This window comes from Grus americana, chromosome 2 (assembly GCF_028858705.1).
Source record: "Grus americana isolate bGruAme1 chromosome 2, bGruAme1.mat, whole genome shotgun sequence".
Taxonomy (NCBI): domain Eukaryota; kingdom Metazoa; phylum Chordata; class Aves; order Gruiformes; family Gruidae; genus Grus; species Grus americana.
The window spans coordinates 103,394,769-103,408,491 of NC_072853.1; the positions used below are offsets into that span (position 1 = coordinate 103,394,769).

Below are 13,723 nucleotides of genomic sequence, written 5' to 3' on the forward strand. Positions count from 1 at the left end.
GTCTTCATGCTCTTAAACTGTTTTCCAGTTTTTGCCCATACTTTAAGTTGTTGTTAAAGATAATTCTGTTTTTCACTGAGTGCTAATTAGAGGATGCATGTTCTAGATGGACAAATGGTTTTGGTTCTCTGGTCTCCTGTATGGTAACAGAATGGAATTTATATGCAATATGCTTTAGTATTGTCTCTTCTCTTAACCCCAAAGTGTGTTGGTTCTCTAAATGAAAGAGAATATCAGTTTAAAATAATAAAGCTACAGTCAGGAGAATGTGGCTTTTTCCTCACAGATGGATGTTGTGCAAGCAAAACTTGATAAAAGAATTCTTTATATTGTGTTTTTGTTTTAAACTACTTGTAGAGTATTTAATCGTAAGTAAATGTGAGTATATTGTTTTTCCTTAGGTTTGTCTGAAGTATTATGAGCATGAATTTGTAGAGTTGGCTTGTCAGTGTCCTGCTGTAGTGTGCTGCCGATGTTCTCCCACCCAAAAAGCTCATATTGTGAAACTGTTACAGCATCACACTGGAAAACGCACATGTGCAATAGGTAACTGTTGGCACGATCTTCATTTGCAGTAGCTAAAATCTGTAATAAACTTAAGCAGTAGATGGCACCATTGAGAAGTAGTTGAAACAAAACCAGAGACTTCTTTCAACAGCCAGGTATTATGCAGCTGTAGCAGAAAATGCCATTCCATGAGAAAGGTGTGGTTGTCGTCTTTATTCCACAGGAATAAGTCTTGATTGCTGAAGTAATTAATCATAATCCATAGATTAATTGTACAAATTAAAAGGTATATAAGAGGTTTCTAAAATACTGTAAGGCCAGGAGAGTAAAACTAAAACATCTGAAGAGCTAAATATTGCAGTGACATTTTCCAGGTGACGGAGGAAATGATGTCAGCATGATCCAAGCAGCAGACTGTGGAATTGGAATTGAAGGCAAGGTAGTGTTAAAAGTTTCATTGTCAAATATGTGCCACATAGTAGTGTAGTAACATGGCATTAGAAGCTTTATTCTTAAACAGTAGTGAATTGATCATTTCTAATTAAAGTATGCTGTGAGATGATAAAAATGCTTAGTCTTTGAACTAATACTTTCTTTGCTTCTATGTCCTCTGCTTTATCTTTTTAAATACAAAAAAGCAAGAAAAGCAGAAAACACTATAGTTATTTCTGTGTAGCATTTACCTGGAAAAAGCAGGCTAGGCGATTAAACTTACTTGTTACAGCCACTGCATCTTAGAATATGCACAAAAAATTTGTCCTTTGTGTCTCGTTGCAGGGTTGATTTCTGAAGCAGGAGCAAACTTGACTTTTAAATTATCACTTAGAATTTTGAAATTTCAAGCACATCTTTTACTCTGGGTTTTTAATATTTGGAATATTTTTATTTTGTTCTAGGAGGGAAAACAAGCTTCCCTAGCAGCTGACTTTTCTATCACACAGTTTAAACACATAGGTAGGCTGCTGATGGTACATGGTCGAAACAGTTACAAAAGATCAGCAGCACTTGGTCAATTTGTCATGCACCGAGGCCTTATTATTTCAACTATGCAGGTATTTAAAACGTTTGGTTTTTTTTTTCCTGAATAGTTAAAAGCACCATGTCTGTCTTTGCAATATCACAATATCTTAATTAACTGGTGTTGTTATTTTTTCTTTATTGTAATGTTTTGTATACAGAATTATATTAAATATATAATTATCTGCTTTTTGTAGGCTGTATTTTCATCAGTCTTCTATTTTGCATCTGTTCCCTTGTACCAAGGATTCCTAATGGTAGGGTAAGTCAAAACCAGCAGTTACGATACCTGGTAATAAATATAGCAAACTAACTTGTTAAATAACATCACGTAGTTGGTGTCTGCCATGTTTTTCGTATGTTTGTGATTGATATGCTACCAAAACCTGGAATGAGTCTACAAAGAAAAGTCAAATTACAAAGAAAAGTGAATATGCACTGTATGAGGGGTAGAACCTCATTACCACTTCTCTGAAGAGAGGGATCTGCATAGCCTTAGAAGAAGATGCCATGTAACCTTTTTCACATACAGGGTGAACACAATAGAGGAAATCTCTAAGACCAGTTTCAGTGGTTACACAGATTGCCATGCGAGCCTCAGTGAGAATCACAGATTTTTCTGTGAAAAATGGAGCTGAAGCTACTGACTCTTATGAAATTTCCTCTGAGTGCACTACCTAAGTCTACTACATAGATTTCCGTTCAGGTGAATGTATGCAGGATTGTGGGCACCCTGGTCTTGTTGCAGAAGCTGCTTTAGTAATATCGTTCCCCAAGTCATACAGCTGAGGGATACGCATATATTTGTGTTTGTCCCTACTCTCTGCCCCTTCTCTTGTAAGACCTTCTTTTTATACTTCTTTTTATATGTAAACAACAGCTTAAATCAATTGTAACTTAGATCATAGTCAAATCAAATCTGATTACACCAGACTCTGCAGAGGCAAGCAGCAGACCTCTCCAAAATGTTTGGAAATACATGTGCTAAGTTCTAGGAAAGTACATACTAAAGTATACATCTGGTGTGTGTATACTAAAATCCAAAGCCACTTACAGAGCTGTTACGACTTTTGTTCATCCACCTACCTATACCATGATGTCCAGAATATAGTGCTTGTTTTTTCTTCAGTTTTCATACCATCATCTGTGGATGAATTTAAATGTCGGGTCTTCGAACTGGTTGTCCAAAGTGCAAATGCACAGGGAGTATGGTAACAGGCAATAAATTTGGGTGTTATGTATAGAAGAAAGAAATGTATTTACTGTTTTTGAACATATAAAAGCTGTGTTACTTCTCATGACTGGCAGCTCTCAGAAGGACAAGAGCAAGTTGCATGTGTAAAGCTGTATTGGTAAGCTGCCTCAGTACTGGGTAGAAGAGCCAGTTTAATTCCACTTACATAAAAAGAATACTTGAACTCAGTAGGTCAGCTTAAAATCACATCATACAAAAGTGTCAATTTATGTGCTTTCCTTTCACCTAGGTATGCAACCATATATACTATGTTTCCAGTCTTCTCTCTAGTATTGGACCAGGATGTGAAGCCAGAAATGGCATTGCTATATCCAGAACTTTATAAGGATCTCACAAAGGTATGAATGTCCTCAGTGCTCGGATATGAACAAATGCTGAAATCTCCAGTGTGTGCAAAACTGGGAATCCTTACAATCATTTTCTTAAGGTATTGCATGCAAGACAGGTGCACAACTTTTGTACTATTGTGGTGGGTTGACCCTGGCTGGGGGCCAGGTGCCCACCAGAGCCGCTCTATCACACCACTCATTCTCTAGACAGGGGAGAAAAAGTATAACGAAAAGCTTATGGGTCGAGATAAGGACAGGGAGAGATCACTCACTAATTGTCGTCGCGAACCAAACAGACTGAGCTTAGAGAGGAAATTCATCTAATTTATTACTAAGCAAAACAGAGTAGGGGAATGAGAAATAAATCTTCAAACACCTCCCCCCACCCCTCCCATCTTCCCAGGCTCAACTTCACTCCCGGCTTCAACCTCCGCCCCCCTCAGCGGCACAGGGGGACAGGGAATGGGGGTTACGGTCAGTTCATCACATGTTGTTTCTGCTGCTTCTTCGTCCTCAGGGGGAGGACTCCTCTCATCGTTTCCCTGCTCCAGCATGGAGTCCCTCTCACGGGCTACAGTCCTTCACGAACTTCTCCAACGTGGTCTCTTCCATGGGGTGCAGACCTTCAGGAGCAAACTGCTCCAGCATGGGTCCCCCACGGGATCACAAGTCCTGCCAGCAAACCTGCCGTGGCATGGGTTCCTCTCTGCACAGGTCCACAGGTCCTGCCAGGAGCTTGCTGCAGTGTGGGCTTCCCACGGGGCCACAGCCTCCTTCAGGTGCCTCCACCTGCTCCAGCATGGGGTCCTCCATGGACTATAGGTGGAATCTCTACACCCCCTCATCCTTCCTCCATGGGCTGCAGGGGGACAGCCTGCTTCAACATGGTCTTCACCACAGGCTGCAGGGGAATCTCTGCTCTGGCACCTGGAGCACCTCCTCCCCCTCCATCTGCACTGACCTTGGTGTCTGCAGAGTTTTCTTACATCTTCTCACTCCTCTCTCCGGCTGCAAAAGCTCCCTCTGTTTTTTTTCCTTCTTAAATATGTTATCACAGAGGCGCTGATTGGCTTGGCCTTGGCCAGCGGCAGGTCCATCTTGGAGCCGGCTGGCATTGGCTCTGTCAGGCACAGGGGAAGCTTCTAGCAGCTTCTCACAGAAGCCACACCTGTAGTCGTCCTGTCCATGTGTGTCCATTGTCCCCACCCACACCCCCCCCGCCCCTGCTACCAAAACCTTGCCACGCAAACCGAACACAACTATGAAAATAATACATGGTACCAAATGTTCCACTCAGTTTTATTAATACTTCTGTTAAGTCACCAATGGTTGGACTGAAATAATTCAAACATGAAGGTATGTTGATGTAAAAGTTGCTTTCAGTCTGGCCTCAGGATCTCTGATGTGGCGTTATTTATGCTTACTTTTTCACAGCTCCTTTTTCCTTTTTAACTGGTACATTAATTGATAGATTTTTTCCCCCCCCAACCTCCAGAAATTACTACTGATCTCTCCAAAAGCTGATTTCCTTTAAATAACAGATATTGATAACTGATACATTTTAACTGAGTCATCTGTAGACACTGCTTTCTGTGTGTTTGCAACAATGAAAGAGTATAATTTATTTAACCACAAAAGTGAAACAAATCTCAAGGTTTTGCTTTCATGAGTTTTTTGAAAAGTACTTCTGCTTCATCTTAAACTGTCAGCTAGAAAAGTTATGATCCAAGGCAGAAGCAGATAGTCTTTTTAGGGATAGTAGATTCTTTGAAGATCTGTCTAAAAGTTCAAAAGCAGACTGTAGTTGAAGCAGGTCCAAACTTTTCAGAGCCTTTGTCTTTTTAATTGTACTCAGTCTGGAAAAAAATTTTCTCATGTCTTGGAGATCTTGATTCTCTCTTTCTCCACTTTGGACTCTTTAAAGTGTCTTTGTGAGATTTCAGCCTATGATTAATCTCAAAAAAGCATGGCCTCACACCTGCTAAAAGCAGTTGTAAACTTGCCTGTGGAAACCTGTTGATGGAACTTGGAAGCAACTTATTTCCAAAGATAGAAGTTAACCTGTACTCGGAAACTGGCCATGATGGGTAGATGAATACAGGCTAAGTTTTTTCTTTAGATTTAAATGACAGTTCTTAGAGATGCTGAATCACTGGCTTTCCTAGCTTACATTGCATCTCTATGAATATTAAATAAGTAGAACCCAAATAATTCTCTTCAGAAGGAAAAGAAAAAGAGAATGTGGAGAAACTGGAGAGTACAGTTCAGTGCACTGTGTGGGGCAGCTGATGATCAGTGAGTGATTATGGATGAGTAGTACAAAAAGTTATTTACATGCTACATTTGACTTCACTATTACAAGGTTAATTATTGTGAGTGTTTATTACAACAATTTATGATCATGCTACCTTAGTCATGATACTATGAAGCCTATGTATTTCTGTACCTCATTTTTCAAATTATGGACTCTAAATGCAAATCTCTACCAATGCCATTCAGCTAGTGTTATTCAGATGCACATTGACGTGGACTATAATTGTATTACTAGGAATTGATTTCTTTTCTGGGATATGCTAGTGATGAAAATGCTTTTTAGATTTTTCAAAGAATAAGATACATTGGCACAAGTCATTAACAGACTCTTGTTCCGGTGCAAGAAGAAGAGAAAATTAGCAGGGTTCAGAGGGACAGGTGTGGCCACATACCCTGGAGGACACGCTGATTCAGTATTACTGTTACTGTGGCTCCTGTGGAGTTACAGCTAGAAAAGCTGATGAAAATTTGAAAGGAAGTACAAGAGGGCTCCCTGCTTTCATCTGAAAATGATTTACAGCCTGTTGTGCAGCATTCCCTGGAGACTCAGGAGTGACTTACCCCTTCTAGTTCCGTAAAGGTGACCCAAAAGTCAAGCTCATTGTTATTTCACAAATCTTGCTCATTGGGAGCTATAGTTAAAGGTGGAAGCAGTGTCCAGTACTCAAAGAAAAATGAGTAGGCACTCAAAGGAGAAAAAACCCTAATGTTTCTTTGTGCTTGTATGAGATTTTTTTTCCCATATGTTCAGTCTGTCACCAACATGCTAGACTATATACAGAATTATGAAAATGTCTTAGCACCTTGCCATGAGCTCTATCTATTCAAGGAAATGTTTTAGCCTTTACTGACGTAATAGAGTTAATTCATCACTTTCTACAGCAATGAAGGAAGCATACTTGTTTGTAAAGTGCTGATTCTTCCCTGTTCCAGTGATCACTTCTTTTGTGCCAAAATGGCTGCTCTGTTTGTGATTTTATCCTTTTAAATGCATATCATTTCAGCTCTGCAATTCTAACATATTTCATTTGTACCCTCACAGAATGCATGTCATATGCACATGTACAGCATTTATTCTTTGATTCATGCATATGTTCCAATCTATAACATTCACAATCACAAGAAGATTTAAAATGTATTTGTTAATAATTATTTGCTGAAAACTCATAGTAGTCCTGTGTTGATTCTATGAATGCAAGTAGACAGTTTATCCAACATTTATAAGTGACTAATAACTACGGTTTTGCTTGAGGTTTAGGTCAGTAGGTACACAATGCTATTTTTCTTTAAGACTACATTTTACAAAACAGACATAAAAACATTTTAAATAAAAAATAAATGAAAACTAGTCAGAGCATTGCAAGGTAAACTGTCTTTGCTGTTTAAGGCCTTAACTGTCCTACTGCCAAATTTAGGCTTTGTGCGATTTCTATACAAGTTTGCAATGAAGAATCATAAAAGCAAGTGGAAAGTTTTTAGCCTATATCACTTCAAAGACTCCTTATTTTCTGGTAAAATGTCTCTCTAGTGATTAACTATTAAAAATACATGAACTGAGTTGATTTTTTTTTTTTAAAGTTGTGTTTAACTGTCCTCTCACTTGTTTCCCTTAGGGAAGATCTTTGTCATTTAAGACCTTCCTCATCTGGGTTTTAATCAGTATTTACCAAGGTAGGAGAGAGTCCTAATTTTACTGAACTGAGAATTTTTTGTCTACTACTAGCAATATTGTTTTTCAGCTGCAGGTTGAATTCCCAAAGCATAACATTACATCAGCAGTTATATATATTGCTTTCTGTTTATCTCGTAAATCAATACTCCTGTAGTATGCCAGACCTATTCAAATCACGGCATGGATTGGTATTTTTATTGATGCATGTTGCCTAAAAAAGGATGTGTTCTTAATTAAATGCTAATCCAGAAAAATTTTAATGAGTGCTTATCACATTGCATGTATTTATATAGTAGTTTTCTTTCATGGAATGACAGAAGTACTGTTGAAGAAACCTGAATTGCGTAATCAGTTAAAAGTAATTACACTTTCAACACTATCTCATTTATTTGTAGCACTTGACAAAATGAAGTTAATTAACAGTTCATCAAATATATTGCGCTGAAAGGTGTTTAATTTTCTAATAGTTCTATTTCTTTACATTTTTACTTTGGTTGTTTTATTTGACATGCACAAAGTACAGTAAATATCACTGTTCTTTTAGATAGATCAATGTTGTTACCTTATAAAAAAAATTACTGGGCAAGTTTTCATAACAAGCAATCAAATGTTCAGTGTGCAGTTGTAAAAAGTGGTACACTGAAATACCATTGCTTAGTGTATTGTTAACTTTGTGTGCCTTTTCTAGGTGGTATTCTGATGTATGGAGCCCTGCTGCTTTTTGAATCTGAATTTGTACATGTCGTTGCCATTTCCTTCACTGCCCTAATCTTGACTGAGCTCTTGATGGTTGCACTGACCATACGAACATGGCACTGGTTAATGGTGGTGGCTGAATTTCTCAGTCTTGGCTGCTATGTGGCCTCTCTTGCATTTCTAAATGAATACTTTGGTGAGTAATAGTAAACATATTTTAGCAAAGAACTGTGCTTTATATTTTGAATTTTTTTTCTCATTTTTTAAATTAAAAATAGGTGATAATATGCTTTGTGAAATACAGCTTTCTCCGTAAGAAGTATGACTGAGTTGAAATGAGGATTAATTAATGTTGGATTAAAATACTCTGTTATCCTCTTGGAGTTTGGCAATCTTTATTCCTGTTATTATGATTTATCTAGATGATAAACTTTACTCAAATCATGCATACTTTTCCTATCCTTGATCTGATCTTCACAGTCCAAACTGCATACCTTAAATTGGCTTTGGGATTTCACTATTGAAATGGATATGATTTTAAAAAATCAGGATCTTTCACTGAGTTATGAATTATTTTGTATGCCAGACCAAGTGGACCTAATTATATCTAACTCACAAGCTTAAAAGAGCCGAAGTATTGCTAGAGGGTGAGGCAGAAAGCTGTTAGGATAGATTCTTTATATAAGAATCATTGTTTCATAATTATATTAAGCTTGCTTTCCTTTAAATTGCAGTTTGTCATACCGTGTCTTAAGATTCTGATTGTTCATAGTTCACAAAATGAAAGAACACATTTTAACTGCAAATCTTAGCAGTCAAGGATCTGAGCATCAAAATAATACATATTTCTTTTCATATCAAATTATCCTTCAGTAAAAACGATTATTTCAGTCTTAGTGTGATTTTACAAATGTAACTTTTAGAGAAATATATATAACAATTTTGACTATACGTCACAAGGGGTAGAATACAGCTCCTTCTCTCTGTTTTCCAGGAGCTGATGAGTTGCCCTTCTTCAATTGTCACTTCTCATAGCAGAATTAAATGTTATATGGTAGTTTCTAGGAGTCTCATAGTTCTGCTTTCACTCTTCCATGTCCCAAGTATTCAACACTAGGATAGGGTATTTACATTATCTAATTATTTTTTATTCAGTGAATGCTTGTCCCAGGTGTTCTCTTACTTCCCAGACTTCTCAGGAGTCAAATTTTAATGAAGAAACAACCCTGCTGGGCTTGGTACTCGTACATTATTTCAGGTTTGCCAGAGTGCTTTTTCTTCTCTGACACAGACTCTTTAATAGAGATTATTGGGTTGATTCCTGACTCTCCACAGCCAGATTACAAATGAAAGGAACAAGCAGGAACAGATGCAGGTACTGGCTCTTTAGTCCAGGACCTTCATAAAGTGGAACTTGCTGCTTTACCTTTGTAAGTCTTTGGTATTGGTGACAGCCAGTCCTTCCATCCTTTGTGGGTGTTGTTCAGTGAGAAACACCTTTAGGTGGTGTTCACGTATGTGTAAAAACTGCAGGGACTTTGTTTCTTGCAAACCTTTTTGTAAAGGGCAGTGCTTTACTCTCCTCATATAAGGAGACAAGGACAAGTCTGAGCAACTGAGTAAGTAAAGGTTGCATGGCATCTTGCAGCCTGGGGACTTCTCTGTATTTTTCATCATTAAGGGTACTGAAAAGGCTACAATTTTATGGGCTTTTGTAAAAATGTATTTTATTGTGTGTTATTAATCAGTTAATCCGAGAAAATGCATTTCAGTCTCACTTCTGCTTAGTGCTTTACTCTTATTTAATCTGTCACATTATAACTGGGGAGAAGGAGTTTTTGTGCACGTAACGTAGTACAAACTAAATTATGGTTTACAGTTCAAGGTATAGAACAACTTCCATGTATCAGGAAAAATCCCGTGCTTGACTTCATTGGCAAATAAAGTTTCTTCCAATGAAGTTACGTATAAGCATCATCTCCTCCCAAAGAAATGATATCATAAGTATGACAGGGTACTCAAATTAGAAAGACAAAAATGTATGATACTGCTCTATAGCTCTGATTCATTGAAGTAAATCAATTTTCAGGTTTCTGAATTAATTGCACACAATGGCCTTATTAGGCATGTGTCTGTGATATGTTACATAGGCTTTTAGTATGTCTAAGCAAGCTTAGGCTAAAACTGTATAACAAGTTTATACATTGAAATCTAATATGTAAAGTATTTTTAATGAGTAAAGTTGGAGCAGTATAGCATTTCTTTAGTGCATTTTCTGAAGTGAATTTTCATTCACATTAAAATAGTTCTGATCAAGTTGTTTATACAGTAAATTGTACCTTGAAGTCAAATGTAAGAAAACTGCCTGCCTAGTTACAACCTTAAAACATGACCAAATATAAATTCTCTATATTTTCAAAATGTTTTGGTTTCATTGCTGTTTTAAATATTCTGATTGTCATGTGAAAGGCAATAATATTCCAGTTAATGCTACTAACATCTTTTTAAGTTCCTTTTTGTGTAGCTAACCAGTTTGAGGTTTTTCACATAACTTTTGTATTTTCTGTAAATCTATCCTTTTATTTTCATTCTCCCTCTTTATGAAACAGGTATAGGCAGAGTGTCTTTTGGAGCTTTCTTAGGTAGGTCATGTTTAACTTTTCTTGAAGGTTTTTTTTTTTTTCCAAGTCTTTAAAAATTCATTAAAGAGTAGTAAATTATTTAATTACATTTGTAAATAATGGGGAAAAGCAAATTTAAAAAAAACCCAATTTTCAGGTTACCTGGATTTCTGGGGTCTTTCCATGATAGTTAAGTATGACCTGACCATTGCAAATATGGTCAAAAAATTTCAGTAGAAAGTGTAGGGTGTCACCATTCTTGTTAATGTTTGTCACAAAAAATAGGTTTTTACTGTGGCTTGTGGCAATATCACTGCATTGTCTTCCCTTTAAATTTTTTGGGCTCTAATTTAATCTCTAAGGTTTTAAGCATGAGTCTAGTTGTTGTGACTGTTTCAGAGAAAAATAATCTGAATATGGAATAAAGGATCCAAAATGGTAGCAGAATTTCTGCTTGGCAACTTGTATTATACTGGGTTAAAATTGTTCTTACTAGCAGAAAAATAAGCTGGCTTAACTCTTTATTATGAGAAAGTCTTGCTTTTAAACTGAGATTCTGTTTCCTCAAAAATTATTTTGTGCTGCAAAACAGTGTAAGGACAATAAAAAACCCCTCTGAAGTTCCCGTGTGAAGAAAATAGTTGGCAAAAACAAAATGTTGAGGTTAACTTTCTGTTGGTTTGTGCTTTTTTTTTTTATTTTGCATGATCTTGAACAATAGCATAAGCAAACAATTAAGAGAGTTTTATTGACTTTGCACTATGGAAGTACCAGTTTCCATGTTATCAGCTCCCATTACTTATTTTCCCTTTTTGTTTCTGCAGATGTTGCCTTTATCACAACTGTGACCTTCCTGTGGAAAGTGTCAGCAATCACTGTTGTAAGCTGTCTTCCACTTTACATCCTCAAGTACTTGAAGCGCAAATTTTCTCCTCCAAGTTACTCCAAGCTTACCTCGTAAAAGTAATTATATTCCTGTGGTTTTTCGCTCACACCAGTCTGCAAATTGCACATTCACTGTGCTTTAGTGTCTATGGGTTTATGTGGGACTAAAGAAATTAAAAAATAAAAAAATAAATCAAAAGAGCGTGAATAGCACAAAAAGAGGAGGAAACATCTGACAGGTACAATAACACAGAAGTACACTAACAAGACTATCAGAGATAAACTAAACTTTCGTCATACTGATTTTTTTTTTTACTTTCAGTTGCTGTGATTATAAAATAAAATTAAATTACCTTTGATTTGACAATGCTTCTGAATGGTTTCATTGCTACTGTAAAGAATTTTTTGCTACTGTAAAGGAATTTTTCCTCCTGTACTAATCTGCAAGTTGAATTGAAAGTTTCATTATTTATTACATAACTTCCTTTAATTATTACATAACTTCGTAATTCAAGTCCTTTCCTTTAATGTTTATATATGGAAAAGTTAATTCGTCCATACTTACTATAACAAACCTAATACCTGTAAATGCCCATGTCTGTACTAGCAGCTAACTGTTATTCCTCGTCAGACATTGAGTAATATGCACTATCTGAATTATGTACAGATGTCTGCATAGCACAGTATTATTTTAGGAGCTGTTGTCCTATTCTATACTCTCCATTTCTGGCACCAGTAAATATTACAGATCTGTGATGTTGACAGCAGTTCTTTAAATGCACATTAAAGCCAGGTTGCACAAAAGCTGTTTAAAAATTAAATGATAAATTCTGTACATAATTCCACTGCACCTATTGATCTGTACAGATATTAAAGACATAGCTGCTCAGTAATATGTTTTAAAATTCTTATCCATTTTGTATTTGTAAAACTGCAAATAGTGTCAAAGTACATTTCTATATATGAGAAGTCCAGTAAACCTTGTATTAGCTAATACATTTAAATTGCCTTGTAATCTGTTTACTTAGGTTACTCAGGTAAAAGAAAATAAGATGAACACATGAACATTATGGTAGGAATATCTATCATCTTCCAGGTTGTAAATGTTGTGGTTTTATAACTTAGTTTGGGTGCAGACTTGTTGGGAAAAAAAACCCAACAAACCAGACATTTTTGCTTGTTATAAACTGTCAGAGTTGAGTATCTTGGCTGAGTTACGACACTTTACAGCAGTTGAAGATTTGTTCCAGAAAGTCATGTACTCTGATACAATCTGAAGGGTCCAAATCTTGCATACTGTAATGGAAAGTAGGATGTATTATTTTAGTTTTCCATTGCGATACAACTTTGCTTTCTCAAGAAGTATGTGTAACGAATTTGGCATAGTCTATTAATCAGTGGAAAGGAACAGCATAATTATCCATGCTTTATTTATTAAATATTTATGTCTATTTTTTTTTAAAAACACTTAATATGGATGTCATTTTAATGTTTGACTGTATGCCTTTACAACATAATTCCTGTTTAGTCTCTTGCAACTTTGCCCTTATGCCATTATTATATTGGATGAGTAATATTTAAGTGATAAATATAACTACTTCCTGGGAGAGCAGAGGAAACTGCTGCAGTTATTTGGACTCCATTAATTTTTCTTTTGAAAGTCTTTCTTACTAGCAATTTATCTGCTTTTTTTTAAAAAAAAAATTCATTCCTCATTATAAAAGCAATAAAGCCTAATTTCTACCAAATGTTATTAATGGTATATGTGTTAAATGAACTACTGAAGTAGTGTTTTGTTTAATTACACAACATCGCAGACTAGTTTGCTCTGTCCCTCTGTAAACTAACTTCTGTAAAAGTCCCACAAGATGTCACTGTTCTTGCATACTAGCAGAAGCCTTTCTTCATTTTATGTGGTTTTGGCAAGATACTCTTGGTTTATATTTTTAGTTTAGTCCTGTGATATTTTTGTTGCTGATTGGCTTTAATTTTCTATTTTTCTTCAGTAAGTGGCAATTACTTTGAAACAATTAAGAACAGTCATCAGTGTGCGGTTGTTCTGAAACAATATTTTCTTCAGACTTTTTTGTCTTACATGTTATGATCTCACAACCATGTGCATAAGATTCAGTAGATCAGCAAAAGCTTAGACTTGGTCATCCTTCATCTATACATCACATCTTTGACATTAGGCAGAAAATGAGAAAAAAACAGAAATTAAACTAGCAGTATGAAAGTGATAGTATTACCATAATACAGCTGTATGCCATACAATCATATCCATGTGTACAGAATTTACAGTGTTACATATTAATCCTCAGCATTAAGACTGCGAGGTTAGTGTGATAGCGAATGTGTAGATTGTACACACAGATACAAGCCTTTCAAAAGTGGAGTCAATTCTATAGAGTGCCTCCTTTCTTAGAGT

The 13,723-nt window shown here is 36.2% G+C and overlaps 1 protein-coding gene across 2 annotated transcripts in view; it reads left to right on the top strand.

Annotated features, from left to right (window-relative positions):
* The window catches only part of ATP9B (ATPase phospholipid transporting 9B (putative)), a 183,029-nt gene extending 169,993 nt beyond the window's left edge, over window positions 1-13,036 (top strand). The window contains exons 22-30 of one of the 2 annotated variants that reach the window (XM_054814848.1): window positions 402-546; window positions 882-946; window positions 1,404-1,559; window positions 1,722-1,786; window positions 3,009-3,117; window positions 7,035-7,092; window positions 7,782-7,985; window positions 10,399-10,431; window positions 11,235-13,036. In XM_054814848.1, the coding sequence (XP_054670823.1) occupies window positions 402-546; window positions 882-946; window positions 1,404-1,559; window positions 1,722-1,786; window positions 3,009-3,117; window positions 7,035-7,092; window positions 7,782-7,985; window positions 10,399-10,431; window positions 11,235-11,371 (972 nt within the window). In that variant the 3' untranslated portion in view covers window positions 11,372-13,036. The remainder of the gene's footprint in view (window positions 1-401; window positions 547-881; window positions 947-1,403; window positions 1,560-1,721; window positions 1,787-3,008; window positions 3,118-7,034; window positions 7,093-7,781; window positions 7,986-10,398; window positions 10,432-11,234) is intronic. The other variant, XM_054814849.1, reaches the window with a different exon arrangement.
* Window positions 13,037-13,723: the final 687 nt, after the last annotated feature.